The following is a 24,188-nucleotide window of genomic DNA, read 5'->3' as shown; positions in this document are numbered from 1 at the left end:
TTGTTTTTATTTTTTAAAAATTATGTTTATTATGTGTACCACCCAGAACGCTAGTAAATCACTTCTAAATGCTAGTCCCCGTTGTGTTCATAAGAGGAGTTTTGGTGCTTTTGCGCAGTTTTCTCTGCTATCAACTCAGATATATTCAAGTCAGCTTAATACATTTTAGTTCTGCAAATGACTTTATCTAAGTGGTTTCCAAATTCTCCCTGTGTGTATGTAACCCCATTCTGAAACTTGCGTTTTCCCATGACCCAAGATTGCATCCTGATTTGGAAGCCAAGAAACTGTAAATTAAACGTATTTTACTGCACTGACATAATTCTGTTGTTCAACTCATGGCTCTTGGTGGTCTGTAGGGATTAGACTGGATTTCATGTGGATCCTGTATCTTTGACCCCCCAAATTGTTACCCTGCCATCCAGAAATTCATTGTGTGCTGTAACATTAAATCAGTTTTCCTGAAACCCCCCTTTTAAAAACACAAGGCACATAATGGCTGAGACAAAGAAACAGTTAAGTAGCCATAGAATGGGATATGGACAGGATGATGGGAGATGAAGGGTTGTGTGTGTGTGTGTGTGTGTGTGTGTGTGTGTGAGAGAGAGAGAGAGAGAGAGAGAGAGAGAGAGAGAGAGAGAGAGGTTCTGAAATTTTCTCTATTAGAATAAGGTCTGGAAACACTTTCATCTTCTGCAGTTTCATGTCCATTCTGAGGTACATATGAAACTCCTAAGCATGCAAGTGCTTCATGTCTGTTGATAGGGAGCATATGCAAACAGATCCTTATGTAGAACTGCATGATTTGTAATTTATTTTTATTTCACAAGATTTATATACAGCTTGGTTGTAATGTAGACACATGTTTGAGGATCGGGACATTCGCAGGGAAACCAAAATGCTTGTTTACAAAGCTATTGTACTACCAACCTTACTGTACGCTTGTGAAACATGGACCACTTCTAAATGCCATCTCCAACTCCTTGAAAGATCATAGAATCATAGAGTTGGAAGAGACCACAAGGGCCATCGAGTCCAACCCCCTATTCCATCAACAGTGTCTCTGAAAATTTTTACACATCACTTGGGAGGACAGGCGAACTAATGCCAGTGTACTGGAAGAAGCAAAGATCACCAGTGTCGAAGCAATGATTCTTCAACATCAACTTCGTTGGACTGGTCATGATGCGCGGATGCCTGATTATCGTCTTCCAAAGCAACTCCTCTATTCTGAACTTTAAAATGGAAAGCGTAATGTTGGTGGTCAACAAAAGAGGTTTAAGGACTCTCTCAATGCAAAAAAAAAAAAAAAGTAAAAAAAGAAGTAGCATAAACACCGACAACTGGGAAACACTGGCCTGCGAGCGCTCCAGTTGGAGAACAGCCTTTACCAAAGGTGTCATGGGCTTTGAAGATGCTTGAACTCAGGACGAAAAGGAGAAACATGCTAAGAGGAAGGCATGCTTGGCAAACCTTCACCGTGATGAACTCCCGCCCAGAAACCTATGACCCCACTGTGGAAGGACGTGTGGATCCAGAATTGGCCTCCACAGTCACTTACGGACTCACTTTCAAAACCGTGTTTATGGAAGACAATTTTACCCAGCTACTAGTGATCGCCAAAGAAGAAGACGTAGTAGACATATGTGTATTCATGACCATGATAGTATATGTGCTTTTTTGCTACATATGAATTTTAGATTTCTTTTATGTGTAGTGCAACCTTATACATGTCTATTGAAGCAAGTCCTGCTGAACTTAATTGGACTTGTAGGTTTAGAACTGTACCCTAGTAAAGCAGCAGAGACAGGATATCATAATTAGGCTTTGGAAGTTTGGGATCACACCCTGTAAAGCCATGATTTTTTTCCACTTTTGGTCTTTGTTCAGAAAATACTATACCCTACTGACTGTCTGGGAAGACAAATAAGATGAGGGCTAAAGTGTACATATGTACTCTAAGCTATATGAAGATTGATGAAAACGAAAGGAAACTGTATAAGATGAGATGGATGCTGACATTGTTAGCATAATTTTCATCTTCTTTGCCCAGCTTTGGAGAAACAGGTCTAATAAAATATGGAAATGTGTAATTTGTAACATTCTGTGAATTACACCACAGGCAGAGTATTTTTCATAATTGTGAATTCACCGTTACTGGCATTCAACTAATTACTAGGATTCATAGAAGTGCAAGAACAGGGCTCTCCCCAAGCTGGGCTTGTTGGTTCAGCTAAGCGTAAGCCTTGCATTATGGGCTTGAGAATTATATATTTCAGATTGCTAGCAGATGTTTTTACAGGGAAATCATTCTCCCACATTTCCAAAAGGAAGAAGAAAGAAGTCTAAACACTGCACTTTTGCATCAGGGGAAAAAAAGAACCTCTTTCCAAATTCGGTTGGACATTAATCAGAAGGAATGGTTGTAAAGGGAAAAAGCAGATGGTACGTGTAAGATAAAATGGTACGAGATAAAATTCTCCTCCCAGATACACCTGCAGGTGCTTGGTAGGTAGTAGTTCATATATTTGTAGTTGGCGCTTCAACACTGTTACAGAATTTCTATCAAGGCCATTTGAGAGCCGAAATTGTTCCTCAAAGCCTTCTGGATGATTTGTTCACTGGGGCGTCTTAAGATGCTATATTATAGTATTTTGGCCTTAAAGCTTTATAGGCTGTTTGGTGCATATATATATATATATATAGAGAGAGAGAGAGATCAAACAGCAGCTTAAAATGAGGCTGCATGCACACATTTTATTCTAGAATCAAAGTAAACCACATACAGTGGTACCTTGGTTTACGAACTTAATCCGTTCCAGAAGTCCATTCTTAAACCAAAGCGTTCTTAAACCAAGACATGCTTTCCCATAGCAGCGGGGGACTCAATTTAAAAATGGAACACACTCAACAGGAAGAGGAACATGTTCCGCTTCCAAGGCAAAGTTGACAAACCAAAACACCTACTTCCAGGTTTGCAGCGTTCTTAATCCAAGTTGTTCATAAACTAAGCTGTTCTTAAACCAAGGTACCACTGGACTTGTATTTTCCATGTAGTCTGCAGACAATCTAGATCAGCTGCATAATTTTTGCCCCCCAAAAGCACCTTATGAGAAACTGGCTTCATTCCGAAAGCAGAAGCTGATGGGAGATTGATTTGCATTACTTCACAGTGTGCCCATTTGAGAACAGATGAAAAATGATATAGGTGTTCCCGGCAATGGGAGTTGTATCCACAGCAGCCCAATGACATGGGTGGCCATATACCACCATCACTGCTTCCTCTTTCGTGCAGCTGGGGCATTTTCAAGGAGAAATAGGCATGGCTAACCTAATCAAGGGGAGAGTGTTCAAACATGTATCAAGTAACCAGGCCCACCCTTGTGGACAGCTGGATCTAGATTGGAATCAGAAGAAGAAGAAGAGTTTGGATTTGATATCCCGCTTTATCACTACCCGAAGGAGTCTCAAAGCGGCTAACACTCTCCTTTCCCTTCTTCCCCCACAACAAACACTCTGTGAGGTGAGTGGGGCTGAGAGACTTCAAGAAGTGTGACTAGCCCAAGGTCACCCAGCAGCTGCATGTGGAGGAGCGGGGACGCGAACCCGGTTCACCAGATTACAAGTCTGCCGCTCTTAACCACTACACCACACTGGCTCTCAGCACATTGAGGATAAATGTGAATGATTCTGGATTGAGAAAAACTACATTTTTGTGCCCCCAATAGTTTAGTGTGTAAATGACCACAGATTACCTTCAGTTATCTGTTTCCTTCCTGTCCCATGAGCAGTTGGCATTATATGTAGAATGCCATTTTAAGAAGAATCTGTATTAAAGAGTGGGGGGAAACCATTCACCTATAAAAACAAAGACTGCTGTTAAACAAAGAAAAGTGAACAGATGCTCTTAATTAGTAGAAATGGTGGAGGCCATCAGTTTGTATAAAAATTAAAACTTGAGTGTTCAGGTAGGTGCACATCATTAGGCCATCTTTTTCTTCTTAGCATGGGGGAAGCAACATGTCTGGAGAAAATTTATTTTCTTAGAATCGGCACAGAGGTTTAAGACAAGACAATATTTTAGAGGTGAGTCATCCTTCCTTGGGCTGTTGTGTAGAGGTTTTTCCTTTGGTCTCCTGTGACCAGAGAATTTGGTTTCTCCAGTTCACAGAGTACTGACCAAGCTGAAACAGAACGGTTCCAAATTGTGTCCACCCTTCTTGCTCAACTGAAGTGACCCTCAAGTGATACTGGCCGATAAAAGAATTTTGGCAGCCCTTGCTAGGCTCCAAATAAATAAGGAATACACAGCCTGCCTGCCTTGGACTGTTGTTTTCATTAGAATACTGCCAGAGTTGTTTGCAACTAGTTCTGCATATAAACAATAGTAGATCTGAACCTTGGAGGTTATTTCCTGCCATAAATATTACAAGGATATGGGGTGGACAGCAACTTTATTTTTCCTTTAGATGTCATTTCAGTCCTTGTTATTTTCAGGCACTTCAACTGGAAAGACTTCAGTGGGATGATGTGGGCTGCTCTCCTGCTTGCCTCCCTGCCCCATAAAAGTGTGGGAGATGCCCCATAGAAGACAGTATAGCCCCTCCAGCATTGCAGCTGGGTTCCTGACATGCCAGTCCTCCTTCATTTCTCCCATTAACATCTCCCAGCTGCTGCTGTTGCTTTTTAAAATAAACTTTTATTAAAGCTTTTTCATGATACAATAAAAGAAAAGGAACCGATCTAATGAAAACAAAAGCAAGGAGAGAAAGAGAAAATAAGGAAAGTAAAAATATTCAAATCAAAAAGAAAAGTGAAGATCAGAAGAAAAACAAAAAGGGACTTCCAGTTTTCCATCTGTTTGTTACATAAAAGAAATGATTCAAAATATTCACTCTAGAACAGGGGTTGGCAAGGTTTACCTCGCTTGGGCCGGTTCACTCTTGCAGAGATTGCTCCGTGCAACTTGACTTCTCCGCGACCCTTCCCCTCTGCAGGGAGGTGGGACCGATTCGGATGGTCCGCCCCCGCCACTTAATGGATCCAAATGGTTTCCAGAGAGTGGTAGGGGATGATTTATCCCATGTTGATGGCCTTTTAGCTGATTCCCTGGTGGCCCGCTGGAATGTGGAGTTAACCAGGGCTATTGACTGTTTGGCTCCGAAGCGCCCTCTCCGATTGCATGGAGCCCGGACAGCCCAGACAATCGTTGAGACGGCTAGAGCGCCGGTGGTGGATGACCCATTCTGAATCTGACCGGACACAGGTTAGAGCTCAATGTCGAGCCTATCAAGTGGCAATAGCGACGGCGATGAAGACTTTCTTCACCGCCTCTATTGCATCTGCAGAAAACAGCAGCAGGAGACTTTTTCAGGTGGTCCACAATTTAGCGGAACCACCTGCTACATCGGGGCCCAGTACGGGCCACATGATCTCCCGCAATGATTTTGCAAAGTTTTTTGCAGATAAAGTCGCTCAGATTTGGGAAGAGGTAGACGCCACCGTGGGAGCAGGGCCGGGGCGGGAGAGTGCTAGAGTTCTGTCTAGTCAAATTGCGTGGGATCAATTCCAATCTGTTACTTCTGAGGATGTGGACAGGCTGCTTGGACGAGTGAAACCAACCACCTGTCTCCTTGATCCTTGCCCATTCTGGCTTATAAAAGCTAGCCGGGAAGGGCTAGGCGATGGGCTTCGTGGGGTGGTGAATGCTTCCCTCCGTGAGGGAGCCTTCCCAGACCCGCTGAAAGAGGCGGTTATTAAACCACTTCTTAAAAAACCATCTTTAGATGCGGCCACGATGGCCAACTATCACCCAGTCTCAAATCTTCCATTCTTGGGCAAGGTGATTGAGCGAGTGGTTGCTGAACAACTCCAGGCACGCCTGGAAGAAGCGGACCATTTGGATCCCTTCCAGTCGGGATTCAGGCCTCACCACGGGACTGAAACTGCCTTGGTCTCACTGGTTGATGATCTCCGGCGGGCTAGGGACAAAGGTGAGAGCTGTTTCCTAGTTCTGCTGGATCTCTCAGCGGCGTTTGATACCATTGGCCATAACATCCTTCTGGACCATCTTGAGGGGCTGAGAGCTGGGGGCACTGTTATACAGTGGTTCCGCTCCTTCCTCCTGGGCCGTGTTCAGAAAGTGGTGGTGGGGGATGAGTGTTCAGACCCCTGGGCTCTCACTTGTGGGGTGCCTCAGGGTTCCGTCCTCTCCCCCATGCTTTTCAACATCTACATGCAGCCGCTGGGAGAGATCATCAGGGGGTTTGGGCTGGGTGTTCATCAGTATGCGGATGATACCCAGCTCTACCTCTCTTTCAAATCAGAACCAGTGAAGGTGGTGACGGTCCTGTGTGAGTGTCTGGAGGTGGTTGGAGGATGGATGGCGGCTAACAGATTGAGATTGAATCCTGACAAGACAGAAGTACTGTTTCTGGGGGACAGGAGGCGGGCAGGTGTGGACGATTCCCTGGTCCTGAATCCCCTGAAGGACCAGGTGCGCAGCCTGGGAGTCATTTTGGACTCACAGCTGTCCATGGAGGCACAGGTTAAATCCGTGTCCAGGGCAGCTGTGTACCAGCTCCATCTGGTACACAGGCTGAGACCCTATCTGCCTGCGAACTGCCTCGCCAGAGTGGTGCATGCTCTGGTTATCTCCCGCTTGGATTACTGCAATGCGCTCTACGTGGGGCTACCTTTGAAGGTGACTCGGAAACTACAACTAATCCAGAACGCAGCAGCCAGACTGGTGACTGGGAGCGGCCGCCGAGACCATATAACACCGGTCTTGAAAGACCTACATTGGCTCCCAGTACGTTTCCGAGCACAATTCAAAGTGTTGGTGCTGACCTTTAAAGCCCTAAACGGCCTCGGTCCAGTATACCTGAAGGAGCGTCTCCACCCCCATCATTCTACTTGGACACTGAGGTCCAGCACCGAGGGCCTTCTGACGGTTCCCTCACTGCGAGAAGCCAAGTTACAGGGAACCAGGCAGAGGGCCTTCTCGGTAGTGGCGCCCTCCCTGTGGAACGCCCTCTCACCAGATGTCAAAGAGAACAACAACTACCAGACTTTTAGAAGACATCTGAAGGGAGCCCTGTTTAGGGAAGCTTTTAATGTTTGATGTATCACAGTATTTTAATATTCTTTTGGAAGCCGCCCAGAGTGGCTGGGGAAGCCCAGCCAGATGGGCGGGGTATAAATAATAAATTATTATTATTATTATTATCCGGGGGCTGCATCGCATCTGTGCAGACGCTATTTTCGGTGTCGCAGAAGCGAGTCCCCGCTCCATGCTATACCGGTTTAGCACGGGGACTCACTGAGTGGGCGGCTCGGTTCGGTTCGGGGGCAGCTTGTGGGCCATTTAAACGACCCCCATTGGCTGCTTGTGGCCCATGGGCTGCAGGTTGCTCTGCTCTAGAATAACACCTAGCTGATCTACTTTCTGTTAGGCAATATTTTCCCAGCCTTCGACCTAAATTGATTTATTTGTTTTCCTTTTTAAACAAAAAGTCCAAGAGGGCTTATCTAATTATTATTAATAAATGTCAGCAGTAATTTTCTCTAATCAATCAACTTTGTCCCCAGTAACTTCAACAATCATTCCTCCAAGTCTTTCCATCTTTGTCTCTCTGCTGTGATCCTATATTAAAATAATGTTCCACCGTTCTTTACTTGGTATGTATTCATTAGTTCACACCCAGTTCTGTATGTTCCATTCCCATTTCTAATTACACAATTTCTCTGTGTGGTTTTGCTTCTGTTTCTTCCTGGGAATATCCCACATTCTGTAGCCTGGTTGGTATTGACCTAGGGCAGAGCCTTCTTAGTGTTGGCTCCCCATTAGTGGCATGCCCTCCCTGGCAAGGTGTGTGCATTCCTCTTTTGCGCACTATTGACATTCAGGAGAAAGTTAAAAGCGTTCCTGTTCACCCAGGCATGTGATGGATGAAAGAGACTCTTCCTGGCACCTCAGCATTCTTAGTTCTAAGGTTATGTGACTGTGAGCTGCACAACTTTGCAACGGCATCCCTTGGAGGTTGTTCTTAATCTTTTTGCCTCCATGGTAGGAATGTGTTCATTTTTAGAGTTCTCTTATTTTGACACTTCTCGTTGGAATGAAGGGTCTGGGAGTTGAGAGGTCCCTCTCCTCTGTACACAGCAGCTGGAGGCTGTTTCCAAGTCCCAAGGACACTAATCCCCATGCTAGCTATCCTTCTTTCTTTGAGAAGAACAGACATTCACTGGCAAGTACAACATTTCTGTTCTGGTAGGCAGAATAGATCAAAGTATATTTCTGTAGATACAGTCATAGCTAAATCAATACTGTACACGCCTGTATCATAAGTCACAGTGGATCATTTTTACATTTTGAACCTGGGTACAAAAAATATCCAATGTTTGATTTCAGTATTTCATATTTGGCATAGGTGGCATGCAATGGTATGCGGTATTTTACCATCATATTTGGTAGCTTATAGGAAATGTTCACTGTCTGGGTTTTTTTCCTTTTTTTGACATGAAATGGCAATGGAATTGCTTGTGGGATTTAATGTGTGATGGTTACTTCAAATCAGAACATCCAGGAGACACCAGCACATTTACAGCAGTCAAATTTCATAGCCGTAATTCCAGATAGAATGACAAGTTCGGTAAATCTCTTAACATTTGCAAATATTTGGCTTCAGCTGATTGTCATGGCCGATTTGAATTATAGCTTGTGTCTTCTTTGCTCATCCTAATCAGACCTGATCTCGACGCCAATTGGACAGTAATTAGAGAGCAGATCCAAATGGACTCCATGGTTCTGAAGGGTCTCACTCCGAACAACAAGTACCAGTTTGCAGTCCGAGCGGCAAATTCATATGGATCCAGCCTGCCTAGTGCTCCCAGTGATGCTATCAGAATGTTCAGTGAGTAGAATATCCTTCTTTGATTGTTTGGCACTTAAAATATTCACGGTGGCCGAGAACTCTCTTTAGCCACTGATGGTATTTTTTAAACACTCCCTCCTTCCCTGTTCCTTTGCTCCCTGAATCTGGCCTCGCCGACTACCTGGAGGTTGGCAGCTTCCAGAATTCTGTAAAAGTCAAGCCATGGGTGCAATTAAAGGAAGCCCCAGGCTAAAAAACAGCCTCGTGCTGCTCCCTTACAACCACAGAATTCTCATTTTTTTGTTTTATAGCAGCTACATACGGAATTGATAAGCAAGCATCTTAGGGAGAAGAAACACAGACAGCCCTGTTATTCACTTTCTCCTGCAGTTCTTTAAAACAGAATTGTATATATTGCGTGCACAATTTAAAAACGACTACAGAAAAAGACCAAAGTAAATCTGTGATGCTGCGATAGAAGGTTGGAGGTGCTTGCACAACTTTGAGCACTGACTGAGGGGCGGGTAATGGGATGAGCCAGTTTGCATCCGTTTTTGGATCAGATGTTGTGGAGTGAACATTGGACTCTTTTATTGTTGTTGTTGTTGTTGTTGTTGTTGCGTGTGCGAGGGTTGTTGTCTCTTCAGCCTTTGGCTATCCTGCCTGCATGCCTTGAATTTTGAAAACCCCTGCACTCTTTGAGGATGCAAGAGCAGAAATAAAAGCTATGTGAAGTATAACTACCTGCTACCAAAATCAGCAGTCCATTCTTGTACAGCTTACCCCGGGTCCCCCTGATGACTCTATTCTGGTTGTTTCCCTACCGCACTTCACGTCACTGGCTGTCTTTGTTTGGTGTGAGGAAAGTCGACTGTAGTGCATGGCCAGCCCTGCCATTAGACAGAGGGACCCAGGCTCTTCAAGTGGCAGATTCTGCAGGCAGGGAGAAGGGTTGGAGAACAGAACGGCGTGTGTCATGTGACTCACCCTGTGCACCGTTAGCTGGTATGCAGTGAAAGATGCTGTCCCATCACCTGTGTAGGAAGTGAGGTCACATCTGCTTCCCGTCCGGCTTCCGAAACGTTCAAAAACCGAGGCGTGGCTTCCCATTGGTTGTAAGAGCTTCTTGCACTCAGAGGAAGCCATGTTGCACGTTCGGGTTCTGAAAAACGTTTGAAAATGGAAGCATTTACTTCCAGGTTTTCGGCGTTCGAGAACTGAAATGTATGACAACAGAGGCGTTCACAAACCGAGATTCCACTGTACATTTAAAGCACTCTTATACCACTTTAACAGTCATGAAGAAACCTGGGAACTGCAATTTGTTGAGGGTGCCGAGAAGTACAGATCTGTGAGGTCATCACCCTTAGCTCCCAGGACTCTTTGGGGGAAGCCATGGCTGTTAACGTGGTGTCAGAATGCTTTAAATAGTTTACAAATATGGAACCAGGGGAGCCGCCATCTTGTCCTTCATTGCGGGCGGGAAATAGCTAGGGCCAGCCCTGACGTAATGGCATCAAAACACAGAGAAGTTCATGGAGGAGTGGGGAGTTTTGAGGGGGGTGCCATTTCTTGTTGAGTCCCATCCTCTGTGTGGGCAAAAATGAAAACTGGCAGCAGGTTAAGGATGAAGCTGAGCAGAAGGATTCATTAAAAAACCATGGTGGGTTTGGGAAGGGGAGCAGTATTCTGAATTATCAGTTAAACCTCAATTCTGTTGGGGTGGGTTTTGTTAGCAGTGCTATTTTTTGATCCAAGCTTCCTTTTCATGCCAGCCTCTTTCATCTCCTGTGGTCTTGGCCTTCATTCCTTGGTCCCAGTGGGACAACTTCGTTGCAAGTTGTGCAGAATCTTTAGAATTATGATCCTCGTTGAAGTTTCTTGGGTTTAAATTTAACTTCCGGACAGAATGTTTATGGAAACCTCTTCCAGGTACAATCTGCTCCATGGAATTTGTAGTCTGGAATTCCTCACGGAAGGTCATCTGTCTTTGTTGCTGGACACACACTCTTCCCACATCCTGTTTATCTTTAGACATAAATTTTCCAAATCCTTCTGTATCCAAAGATAGACGTCTTTTCCTCTGCTGCTCTGGGTAAGATTGGCTCCTCTTAACACAGAAGCTCAATTATAGCTTATCACAATAATAATAATAATGCTGTATAACAGGAATAATACTGATATGTATGATATATAAAAAGCCACTTTCTGTTAGGTGCTCGTATAGTGGTGGCCCATGAACTAGAGCAGGCATCCCCAAACTCAGCCCTCCAGATGTTTTGGGACTACAATTCTGACCATCCCAGACCACTGGTCCTGTTAGCTAGGGATGATGGGAGTTGTAGTTCCCAAACATCTGGAGGGCCGAGTTTGGAGGTGCCTGAACTAGAGGGAACCTGCCAGGTCTCTCCCATATATCTGCAACCTGGGCCCAGAGCTATCTTGAACCATGCAATCCGACTATGCAAGAATATCTAGATTGCTTTGTTGTGTGTGTGGTGGGGGAGAGAATGGAGTGTTGTGGTGTTCTTCACAGGACCACAACCTCTGAGTATTCTCAGTTCCCTCCCATGCTAAGAAACAGGGTTTGTAGCCACTCTTGGTCTCTGGTCTTGGATCTAAGCCCCCTGATTCATCATGGAGGAAGATTGAGGACAACCTATCGTTCCCTGTCCTTTTCTAAAAGCCAACTAACAATCATTACAATCTTATTTTTCAAGTATATATATATATATATCTCCTCCTGTTGCACCCAGGCTGTTTCTCTTTGTTTGGCCCTTCCTCGGCTTCTTCTGTTGCTTATGAAGCAGAATCAGCCTGTCATTCCCCTGCTTCCCTAGACTCACATTCTTTCATCACACCTGAGCTTAATTTAAGGCAGCTGCTGTCGGTGGGGAGCCAAAATGCACTGGCATCTCTTGGACGTATCACAGGCATATTTATTCATATATTTATTTCTTCTGTTAGGTATTTATTATTTTCTTCCCAGTTGGGATTCAGGGTGGCTTCCAACATTTAAAAATAGCACTCGAAAACACAAAGTAAGGAAAGCAAACTAGCTTAGAACAATAGCTAAAATACACAAAAACCTGCACGTAAAATACTTTTTTGCCCTGACAGCAGCCCAGTGATCAACATTGTCTGCTCCTTAGTTTTCAAAGACCTGAACAGGATAGTGAAAGGATAGCAAAAAGGGAGCCAATCTTATTTCTCCTGGGAGAGAATTCCATAATATGAAAGCAGCCCCGTTCTCAACTGAGGATCCTAGCACCTGGGCAGGTTTGAACAGGGAGAGGCAATCTCTCAGGTAGCCTGGACCCAAGTGTTTGAGTGTGTCTTGTGTGTATGTGTTTTGCTACTTTGTATATGCAACCTTCTGACCATTTTACCCTTCTTGTGTAACTTAGAGATAAGCCACTTGGGGCTATGGAGAAACAGGTTTTGTTCTCAAAGGCTGGAATCACAAAGTCACAATGTGCAGGAGGGGCATTTAACTCATTCTGAGTCGTATCTCCATGTTCATCCATACATTTCCTTTTTAGAGAGAGGCATAGTTGCCATTCACTCCTATAGGGAATAGTAACAAGCAGCTCATGGAAACTTGATTATAAGGAAGGAAGAAGCTGCCTTCAGTCGCTGATTCTAGATAGCTTGGCCTTCAGGGACTACGTGTGTTTGTGCAACATATCTCTGCCCATTGCATTTGCCCAGAGGTCTTTGCAGTGTACAAGCCCCAAGCCTCTGCTTTTGTTTTGGTGGGGTAAGCAGTATTTGGCGGTGGTGGTTTGGTTTTTTGACATTTAAGTTAATCATTACCAGATAGCTCAGTTGCTTCGAGCATGGTGCTGATAATGCTATGGTTGCAGGATTGATCCCCATATGGGACAGCTGCATTGCAGTGAGTTGGACTAGCTAGCTGGTCCCTTCCAACAATTCTGTGATTCTATGTCCTCTGAGCAGTTCACATAGAAAGCAAAGCAGGACATCTGGCTTCTCCCCCCCCCCCCGCCAAGGCCAGTAAATTACCCATCAATTGGAGTAGAAGAGGCTGGTCTTTCTGCTTAAAGGTAAAAGTAAAGGCACCCCTGACCATTAGGTCCAGTCGTGGACGACTCTGGGGTTGCTGTGCTCATCTCACTTTATTGGCCGAGGGAGGCGGCGTACAGCTTCCGGGTCATGTGGCCACCATGACTAAGCCGCTTCTGGCGAACCAGAGCAGCGTACAGAAACACCGTTTACCTTCCCGCCAGAGTGGTACCTATTTATCTACTTGCACTGCGTACTTTTGAACTGCCAGGTTGGCAGGAGCAGGAACCAAGCAACGGGAGCTCACCCCATTGCGGGGATTGGAACTGCCGACCTTCTGATGAGCAAGCCCTAGGCTCAGTGGTTTAACCCACAGCGCCACCCGCGTCCTGGTCTTTCTGCTTAGTTTTAGCCATTAAGCAAAGCTACCTTGTATAGACTTAAAACGCAGTGATTTCCCAGTGGTGTAAGCTTGTGACATTGGCCTCTTCATGAAAAGGCATTGTAAGCTGTTGATCAATACTCAGTTGCCACCTAATTAGCATCAGCACGAGGTTTTTACAGCTCCCTATTTATTTTAACAGGGTTGATTTGCTATCACCTAATCCTTGATTATTTGGAGAGAGGCTTCCTTTCTCAATGTCTCCCCTGCAGGGCTTTCAATTAATTATGGGCGCAGGATTACAAGGATGGTAGGACATCTTAAGTTGGTGTCGGGTCATTGCAAGATCAAGACTTTGTAAATGAAATACTGCATGCCCCTCACAGCTGTCGCCCACTTTTTTTGGATTTCTGGAATCGCCATTACTTTAACAGTTAACCGATCAGTTACCCATTATGATCTAGTGAGCTCTTCCACCAGTTGCATAAAACTTCATCTCATTCTCACTCCAGGAATAACAGTAGAGCCTTTTACAAGTATCCCTGCTTTCTTACAGAGACAGTGCTATTTTGTGGCACTGTTGCGTTGCATGACATGATCCGACAGAGGAAATGAGAGAACACAAAGAGCTGAAAACACTGCGGGGGGTTAGATAGCTTCATCTTCATGTGTGAAGACACCAAAATAGGAGGAGACTATGAAAACACATGGCCATGACACTTACCAGCTGCATCATTGCTTGCCTTAAAAAAAATATCTCTTCAGCTAACAACATAAAGAGCTGATGTATTCTTTGCAGCTGAAACTTTTCCCGCAGGCTTGGAGAAGTAAGATGAAAACTATTGCTGACTGTGGGTCCATGTTTTCCAACTTACATTGGTCTAAAACAGTATTATTACCATCATTATAATAAAACTGAGTACAGTGGTACCTCTGGTTATGAACTTAATTCGTTCCAGAGGTCCGTTTCTGGTCGTTGTTTTTTAATGTACCGCTTTTCTTAAATGCAATCGAAAGCCCACAAGTAAAAACACAACTGAAAATATAACAGTACGATAAAGGATCAAAAGCCGGCTAAAGAGATAAAAGTTGTAAAAAGCAGAATTAATGCAGCCCTGTGTAAGAGAGAGAAATGTTAACATCTAGAAATGCTTTGTGCACAGGTACTTGGCTATCAAAAAAAATGAATGAAAGGAATAAATTTCCTGCTCTTGAAAAAAATCATCAGGATTTTGACTTGTGGAAAGAAATGAGACATTTTAGGCTGTTCTAATGCTCTATCAATATCCAAAAGTGAAATATTCCCCTGTGAGCTAAGGCTGTCTTGCTGGGCTCTACCCTCACTTGATGTTCTCTTCAAGGAGCAAAGGCCTGATATTTAAGGACATTTGAGTAGAAATTAGGCAGCCTTCAGCAGAGCTGAAGCAACAGGGGAGGGGGGTTGTTTGCCCTGAGTGAAACCTCCAGAGGGGCACTATTGAAGCTCCCAGCCTGTGTTTGTGTGTATGCAAATGCAAGGGGTGTGTGTGTGTGTGTGTGTGTGTGTGTGCGCCAAACTGGGTCTTTGACCCGGGTGAGATAAAGCCTAGTTTTGCCCTGTCTTCAGGACCCTTTAACCACACTGTTCTATTTTACGTATACCATGTGACTGACACAATATGTGTATGTGGCTATACCAACTTTATCTTCGCAGACCTTGAAGAGTTAGGGAGTGGAAGCTACGGTCATCGTTACATTACAGAATCTGGACTTGGAGACGACGAAGGAGCTGACCTCGATGATTCAGACTACGATATTTACATCGACGAGGTAAAGCTAAAAGTGCCACTCTGGTGTTTAGGTCCCTCAAAATATTTTTGGGGGAGGTTACAGTGTTTAGGTCTGAAAAATATAGGGTAAAAATGTATAAGCTCATGCACATTCCGATGACGTAATACGTCTTTCTCTGTATGTTGGGGGTGAGGAACCTTTTTCGTCCCGAGGTCCGCATTCTCCCAAGGGACAACCTTCTGTGGGCCGCATGCCACTGGTGGGCGTGGCCAGAGGCAAAAGTGGGTGGGCCAAAGATTCTTATCTTTGTTCGTCGGTTGCTGCATGCTGGCCATGCAAAAGCCAGAGGTTTTTAACACACACGTAACAGCCTCCATTCTCCATCCAGGCAACAAAATGCATTACAGTGGTACCCCGGGTTACATACGCTTCAGGTTACAGACTCTGCTAACCCAGAAATAGTACCTCGGGTTAAGAACTTTACTTCAGGATGAGAACAGAAATCGTGCTCCGGCGGCGCGGCAGCAGCAGGAGGCCCCCATTAGCTGAAGTGGTGCTTCAGGTTAAGAACAGTTTCAGGTTAAGAACGGACCTCTGGAATGAATTAAGTACTTAACCTGAGGTACCACTGTATTACAATGTAGAGGCACATTCCTTCCATGCAAAAGCACTCAAGAAGGGTGCTGTTAAGGGATGGAGCAGCAGTTCCAAGAGACAGATAACAGAGACGTATTTGTCTCCTGGCCTGAGTTTTCCCACCCTGCTGTATGTCTTCATTTGCTTTGGTCTCACTGACTCCTTTTGCTTCCTTGTGTGATCACATGAAGCCATAACCTTTTTCAGACACAATGTGTGTTCACTGGGTGTGTGGAGGAGAGCCTGTTTGAGTGCAGCAGAAGGACTGTGAAGAGCCTACTCTGCAGTTGGGGAGCCTGCTTTTTGCAGGACATGTAGAGCTGCCTGGCCAGGGATCTTTGTCACAAAATGTAGAGAAAGGGGGAAGTCTGAGGAAGATGCATGGAGGATCCAGTATATAGGATCTGGAGTGGCCCAATTAGTTCTGGTGAAAATCGAGGGGAAACGTTTTTAAAACTGGAATAGTGAAGTCTTAGCTTTGCAAGGGAATACGGAAAACAAAGAGGAAAGGATTTTTAAAGATAATAAAAGCCCGTATAACTGTATCTAGCCAAAACTGTTCATGGGACCAGTCTTCTGGCTCAAAACAGCAGGCTCAAAATGAAAGAAAGAGAGAGAAAGGAAAGCCAGGAACAGCTTCAAAAACTGGAGGTGAAGCATGCTCAAAGCAAGACATCACTTCTTCTTGCAAAGAGAAGGCAAACAGCCAAGCTGAGCTCTAGGAATCCCCAGCACAAACAGAAACCTGCCAGCAAAATCAGAATGAAGCGATAATAAGTGGAAGAAGAAGAAGAGCTCAAATGCTGAAGGGTAGCCTCATTTTGATCCCCCCAACATATCCAAATGTTATACTGGTTTGCTTCTTCTTGCCCCTTTCTTTTTCTCACAGTTCAGTTTTTCTCTGTTAGATTCAGGAGGAAGACACCTGCAGAAACAGTTTTCCATTTGGGGTATCAGGGTATTCTTGAGGCTAATCAGGGTACATGGAGACTCATGAAACTGGCTGAGAGCCGCTAGCCATAATTCTTGTATCTTCTTCACACGGGTAAATGATCTCAGCTCAACTAAGGCTGGGCCAGACTTTCTGCTTCCCACGCTCTAGAACGGCCACCCCAGCGCAGCCAGCCATACAACTTAAATAATCTTCACACTGGCACATGATCTCAGTTTGAGATCCTGGCCAGCTTTTTTGCTTCTCATGTATCAATGGGGCAGCAGATGCAATTCTACCCGTAAAGGTAAAAGGACTCCCATCCATTAGGTCCAGTCGTGGACGACTCTGGGGTTGCGGCGCTCATCTCGCTTTATTGGCCGAGGGAGCCGGAATACAGCTTCCGGGTCATGTGGCCAGCATGACTAAGCCGCTTCTGGCGAACCAGAGCAGCACACAAAAACGCTGTTTACCTCCCTGCTGGAGTGGTACCTATTTATCTACTTGCACTTTGACATGCTTTCGAACTCCTAGGTTTGCAGGAGCAGGGACCGAGCAACGGGAGCTCACCCCATCATGAGGATTCGAACCGCCGACCTTCTTATCAGCAAGCTCTAGGCTCTGTGGTTTAGACCACAGTGCCACCCGCATCCCAATTCTGCCCTTAAACTTGCTTAAACAAGGGTTTGTGAGCAAACACTGCTTCCATTCCACTCTATGGCTTCCTGGGGCTCTCAACTTCATCTTGCATGCAAACAACAACAACAAGGTTTTTCAAAGTGATCCTTCTATTCTGGATGACTGAGCATTAAAATGGTCAATGTGGTTCTGTGTCGGTTAGTGCAAAGTGATGTGCTCTGGGGCAAAATATTTTAATTTCACATGTAAACAAATGAGGTCTCAACTGGGCTTGAGAAACCAGGAACAAGATGGGGTTGTGGTGGATAGCTCAGTGAAATCATTGTCCGTTTTCGAGAGATCCCTTTGGCGCTTCCCCTGATCCCTCTTTGTTTATATCAGCTGGAATCATTTTGTGTTTTTTGCCTGCTGTACGGCAGCTGTGGTGGTGGGGAAACAACAGATTTCATGCCAGGTATATCATTAGGCAAGAGATCAAAATAAAGATGCCAGTTTCACAAGGCCTGTGCACAAGTGCAGAAAAGGGATACTAAAGTAATCAAGTCTCTGGAGCAACTTCCCCTCCAAGGAAAGGTTATGACATTTGGAGTTATTTAGTTTAGAAGAAGGTGAGTAAGGAAGGACATTATAATGCTGTATAAAATTATGCACGGTTTGTAGAAAGTGGATATAGAGGGGTAGGAGAGCTGGGGGAGGGGGAATTACATTTGCCAGCCAATACACACTTTTGGTTTCAGATAGTACATGGGTAGACGAGTCTAAAAAGCCTAGGGCACAAATTTTCATGGCCCTCTGGTGGCTATGGTGGCTCATTTACCAGAAGTAATGTATTTAGTATACAGTACTCTGGAAGTGTTTACAGTGGTACCTCGGTTTTCGAGTGTCTTGGAAGCCAAACGTTTCAGCTTTCAAACACCAAAAATCTGGAAGTAAATGCTTCTGTTTTCGAACGCACCTAGGAAGTCGAACAGCTTCCTCTGCGTGTTTTTCAATTTTCTCAATTGAACTTGCCTCCAGTCCTTTGCGCCTGGGTTTTTGAACGTTTCGGAAGTCAAGAGGTCTTCCAGAACGGATTACGTTCGAGAACCGAGGTACCACTGTACTTGATTCTGACCAAACTAAACCAAAATCTGCAGTTAATTATGCTAAACTTACTTTTACCTTTCTGTCTTTCATCAGCTGAAACCACTTCCTGCTATCAAAGGTGGCAACAGGAAGTTTTTGGTTGAAACCAAGCTCACGCAGGAGTCTAACGCAAGGCTTCTTTCTAGACTGCTTTCATCAACTTCCTCTCCTATTAGTTCCCCTACAACAACCACTCTGCCGCCACGTACCACCACAGCAACCAGCGTTACTGCCAAGGCCACCAGGTGGAACAATGGGGCTTCGGTGGTGCGGCAGTCTGACCTGTCCTGCGATGAAACCATCTGTTCTACTGACAGCTTCTGTGTCAATGATTATGAGCGGAGTGGTTCTCGTTGCCACTGCAACCTTGGCAAAGGAGGAGAGAGTTGCTCAGAAGGTTGGTTTACTTTGGTATTCATGGTGTATGCTCTGCAAGTTGTTTTTACCCGGGGAGATTTGCAAAAGAGCATCCTGTATGTTTGGTTTATAACTAGTGGACATACAGGGAACAGTTGAAAAAGGGTTATGGGCAGGTGGTAAGCTACAGAAAAATCTATGGAGAGAGCACACATTTACTCTCTTGGGCGTTAGCTGGTGTGGGTTCTTCAAAACCTAAGGCTGTGAAAGGCTAAAGGGAAGGCAGAGCCAGACTGTCAGATGTGGCTGAGAAAGAAAATTTCAATAGAAAATGCCTTTTCTAATTCTTTTTTTTTTAAAATAATTTTTATTAATTTTCCAAGCATATAATAAAAACAAACAATCAAACAAAACAAACAAAACATACAAACATATAAACATGTATACTTTCGTAATCTTATCTTCCTACACCTTGCTTCCCGGACTTCCCCATACCTCCCCTTTTCTGCATCCTTGTTTTTACCTTTCTTCAGCAACCCTCCAACTGATTAATTAATTCACTTTCATTCTAATTTCCTTAACTTATTGTTTACAGCTGCAATTCTCTATTTCTTAACACCTTAACATCTCATTACACCTCAATTTTACAACAATTTTTAAGATAAATTTTAAATTGTTGTAAAATTGAAGTGTAATGAGATGTTAAGGTGTTAAGAAATAGAGAATTGCAGCTGTAGAAAATGCCTTTTCTAATTCTTAAATGTGTTTATTTTATTTGGAGGTGAATTGCTAAGCAATATGTTCTTATTGTTGTCTTCCAGATGTTAGTATTCAGTATCCTCAGTTCTTTGGCTACTCATACATGACCTTTGAACCTCTGAAAAATTCCTACCAGACATTCCAAATTACTCTTGAATTTCGGGTAAGTGTGTATGACCTTGAATCCACAAAGCCCTTTTAAATAATGGGTTACATTTTGACTCCTGGGAAGAATAGTCAACTGGAAAGTTTTGCAAAGCACCCCTTCTCCTGAAGCAGCAAGGTTTTAAAGAATGAAATATAGGAGAGCTGTGGTATAGTGGCTTGGCGCTCCTCGTGCTTCTTGAGAAAGAAAGAAATTTTGAAGCTTAATGGAGAAATTGTATCAAACTAGAACCGGTAGAATATTGTGCTGGAAGCCATTTGAGGCCAAGTTAGCATTCTCTCAAGGAGACTCAAAACGTGACTGGGCTGGGGTGTGATGATGCAATTGGATTTGGATTTGATATCCCGCCTTTCACTCCCCTTCAGGAGTCTCAAAGCGGCTAACAATCTCCTTTCCCTTCCTCCCCCACAACAAACACTCTGTGAGGTGAGTGGGGCTGAGAGACTTCAAAGAAGTGTGACTGGCCCAAGGTCACCCAGCAGTTGCATGTGGAGGAGCGGAGACACGAACCCGGTTCCCCAGATTACGAGACTACCGCTCTTAACCACTACACCACACTGGCTCTCATTGCTATGATATGATGATGATAATGATGATGATGATGATGATGATGATGATGATGATTTAATCAGCTTCTTACTTGCCCTTTACCATGGGGTCTCAGGACAGGTTACAACAATATTAAAATACTGTACTAAAAACAGTTAAAGCATATTGCCATAAAAATAACAAGCGTGAGTTCTTGAATATTTATCACAAGCATCAAATGCCAGGGGTAAAGAGGTGAGTCCTCAGACTCTGACAAAAACTACTTAATGAAAGAGCCAGGGGTATCTCTGTGGAGAGGGAGTTCCTCTCCGAGGCCGCCATCCCTGAACATCTGAAGGCAGTGAAACAACCAAGATGGCCCCTTCTGCGGAATGTAACACCTGAGAAGGGTCTGTAGGGATAGAGATGCACTGCCAGAGATTTCGGTTTGTTTACGATTTTATTTTAATTTTTTATAATCTTTTTTATTGATTTTCAAAAATATAAACAACATAAAACAATTCAGAATCCAAATATCGACATTACTCTGAATCTCCCGACTTCCCCCCTCCATCCCTTCCATGGGTCCTTTTGATTCTATTTTCAGCTGCATATCAATACTTCTCAATGTTTTCATCTTCCTAGGTTATCTATACGTTCTGTTAGATTACAAGTGTATTTAAAATCCTGCTAATGTGTTGCCCTGCTTACAATGATTTTGTATATACATTACAGTGGTATCTTGGGTTACATATGCTTCAGGTTACATACGCTTCAGGATACATACGCTTCAGGTTACAGACTCTGCTAATCCAGAAATAGTACCTTGGGTTAAGAACTTTGCTTCAGGATGAGAACAGAAATCATCCTCCGGCGGCACGGCGGCAGCGGGAGGCCCCATTAGCTAAAGTGGTGCTTCAGGTTAAGAACAGTTTCAGGTTAAGAACGGACCTCCGGAATGAATTAAGTACTTAACCCGAGGTACCACTGTATAAGCAGTTCCCATTCTTTTTAAAATTTCTTGCCTGGAGCTTCCCAGTTAATTTTGCCATTTTGCCATAGTCAATCAACTTGATTTGCCATTCTTCTCTGGTCAGGGCTGTCTCTTCCTTCCATCTAGTTGTTTAAGACTTTAAACACTTCAATGTGAGCATCTTGAATTGTGCCTGAACAACCTCCTCAGATCAGGGTGGTGCTTGCAATGCTGATTCCTCTTGTGCTGGGACTTCCGGGGGGGGGGGGCTGTTGCCTGAGGCTGTTTCTTTGGTCATATCTTGTCCTAATACATCCTCCAAATCTCCAGACTTGTTGTCTTGAAGATGGGGAATCAGACCCCCCCCCACCTGTGTACAGTGGTGCCTCGCAAGACGAAATTAATCCGTTCTGCGAGTCTCTTCGTCTTGCGGTTTGTTCGTCTTGCGAAGCACGGCTATTAGCGGCTTAGCGGCTACTAGCGGCTTAGCGGCTATTAACGACTTAGTGGCTTAGCGGCTTAGCGGCTATTAACGGCTTAGCGGCTTAGCAGCTTTAAGAAAAAGGAAACAAACTCACAAGAACTCGCAAGATGTTTCGTCTTGCAAAGCAAGCCCACAGGGAAATTCGTCTTGCAGAACGACTCAAAAAACGGAAAACCCTTTCGTCTAGCGAGTTTTTCGTCTTGCGAGGCATTCGTCTTGCGGGGCACCACTGTATAGATGTTGAAATCAGTCATGGGTCCCAAATACTAGAAACAGTGTTTTAACTTACATATCTGATGAGTCACACTGCTGCTTTATTGCTATGGCCCTGGAAACACGTGTTTGTGTGTGTGTGTGTGTGTGTGTGTGTGTACTGATTGAATTATATTTTAAGGGTGTTGCTGTTTTTCCCCCTTTTGTTTTCAGCATTTTTTGGAATCGTACCGGTCCATTACCACATTATTGAATTTTTATGCTTGTATTTTCTCCAGCGCTTTGTCTAGACATCATTCAGAAAGGTGGCTTTTAAACATTTAAATAAATAGAGTAACTTATAATAGGCTAGTAAGAAAAGCAGGGCCAAGGAAGCATAAAGGCACAAGCAATCCATGTTGAAGGTCTCCGGTTCAACAGCTTTTGAGGGACGCGGGTGGCGCTGTGGGTAAAACCTCAGCGCCTAGGACTTGCCGATTGCATGGTCGGCAGTTCGAATCCCCGCGGTGGGGTGCACTCCCGTCGTTCGGTCCCAGCGCCTGCCAACCTAGCAGTTCGAAAGCACCCCTAAGTGCAAGTAGATAAATAGGTACCGCTTACTAGCGGGAAGGTAAACGGCGTTTCTGTGTGCTGCGCTGGTGCTGGCTTGCCAGAGCAGCTTCGTCACGCTGGCCACGTGACCTGGAAGTGTCTGCAGACAGTGCTGGCTCCCGGCCTCTAGAGTGAGATGAGCGCACAACCCTAGAGTCTGGCAAGACTGGCCCAAACGGGCAGGGGTACCTTTACCTTTAACCGACTCGTTGAGCTTTAGCAGTTATAGGCAGGAGCACAGTTAACACAGAGACACTGCTTTAGCAACTGTTAAGATTAACCTTTTCACGCGTCATTTTACTCCCAATTTTGTCAGATTATTATTATTATTTTTTGCCCAAAAGTCAGATCATTTATTTGAAGCAGCTTTGGTATTTCTGGTTTTTCTTAAATAGAATATTGAACAGTTATGAATCTAACTTTGCATCTTGTTTGCATTTGAGGGGAGTTAATGGAAGCAAAACTGAGCTCCTGGTGCAAATCTGAGATGCGCATCTCTGTACATCCCTTGTATAAAGCATGCGGTCCTTTGTTCGGAGAGCATTCCGAGAAGTCATAGCAACTATCAGTCCAGTTTTGCTTGGTTCACTACCCATGAGACTCAAACCTGAGTCACCTTAGCTTTGATTGTCTAGTGAGAAGCAGGAAATGGCAGACCCGTTCCTTTCAAAACAAAATCACTCCCCATCTCTCATAGTTTTTGTATTTTAGGGCATGTATTTTAGGCTCCTGTGTCTTAGCGGTTTTTGTTTTTATCTGTAAGCCACCTTGAGTCCCATCAAGGAAAACAGTGGAGATAGATATATATAAATATGGAATATAATAAGAACAATCAGTCTGAGCAGGGAGTTGCAATTGCTGCATCGTCGGAAGGGATCCTGGGACATGTTTCCTAGGTCATGTGACCAAGCTGTCACTATGCTGTGGTGGCTAGAAGGACTGGGCTTGTGACCAAGCTCAAATCCTTTCTCAGCTGTGGAATTCCCTTTGATGTTGCCTAACCTACCCTTGCCAACAAAGGTCCGTATAGTTAAAGCTGTGGTTTTCCCAGTAGTGATGTATGGAAGTGAGAGCTGGACCATAAAGAAGGCTGATCGCCGAAGAATTGATGCTTTTGAATTATGGTGCTGGAGGAGACTCTTGAGAGTCCCATGGACTGCAAGAAGATCAAACCTATCCATTCTTAAGGATGGGCCCTGAGTGCTCACTGGAAGGACAGATCCTGAAGATGAGACTCCAGTACTTTGGCCAGCTCATGAGAAGAGAAGACTCCCTGGAAAAGACCCTGATGTTGGAAAAGATGGAGGGCACAAGGAGAAGGCGACGACAGAGGACGAGATGGTTGGACGGTGTTCTCGAAGCTACAAACATGAGTCTGACCAAACTGCGGGAGGCAGTGGAAGACAGGAGTGCCTGGTGTGCTCTGTCCATGGGGTCACGAAGAGTCGTCACAACTAAATGACTAAACAACAACAACAAACCTACCTCAAGTGGCAGTTGCTAGGATCAAAATATGGTGCTGTGTGCACTGCTCTGAGCAATTTAGAAGAGTTTTGGAATAAACAACAAATGAAAAGAACAACTTGGGCTGACCTCATTGATATTTTTGCGTGCTTCTATATTCCCAGGCTGAAGCGGAAGATGGTTTGCTTCTGTACTGCGGAGAGAATGAACATGGGCGTGGGGACTTCATGTCTGTGGCAGTCATCAGACGAAGCATTCAGTTCAGGTA

The 24,188-nt window shown here is 44.4% G+C and overlaps 1 protein-coding gene across 2 annotated transcripts in view; it reads left to right on the top strand.

The window, feature by feature from the left end:
* The window catches only part of EGFLAM (EGF like, fibronectin type III and laminin G domains), a 107,417-nt gene that overhangs the window by 46,192 nt on the left and 37,037 nt on the right, over positions 1-24,188 (top strand). For both annotated transcript variants that reach the window (XM_028748927.2, XM_028748928.2), the window contains exons 7-11: positions 8,749-8,915; positions 14,978-15,093; positions 18,440-18,782; positions 19,564-19,664; positions 24,085-24,185. In XM_028748927.2, coding sequence (XP_028604760.2) covers positions 8,749-8,915; positions 14,978-15,093; positions 18,440-18,782; positions 19,564-19,664; positions 24,085-24,185 — 828 coding nt within the window. The remainder of the gene's footprint in view (positions 1-8,748; positions 8,916-14,977; positions 15,094-18,439; positions 18,783-19,563; positions 19,665-24,084; positions 24,186-24,188) is intronic.

Source organism: Podarcis muralis, chromosome 11 (assembly GCF_964188315.1).
Source record: "Podarcis muralis chromosome 11, rPodMur119.hap1.1, whole genome shotgun sequence".
In the NCBI taxonomy this organism is placed as follows: domain Eukaryota; kingdom Metazoa; phylum Chordata; class Lepidosauria; order Squamata; family Lacertidae; genus Podarcis; species Podarcis muralis.
Note: the sequence above shows the minus strand (reverse complement) of the source record. Positions and strands in the feature narration are given on the sequence as shown.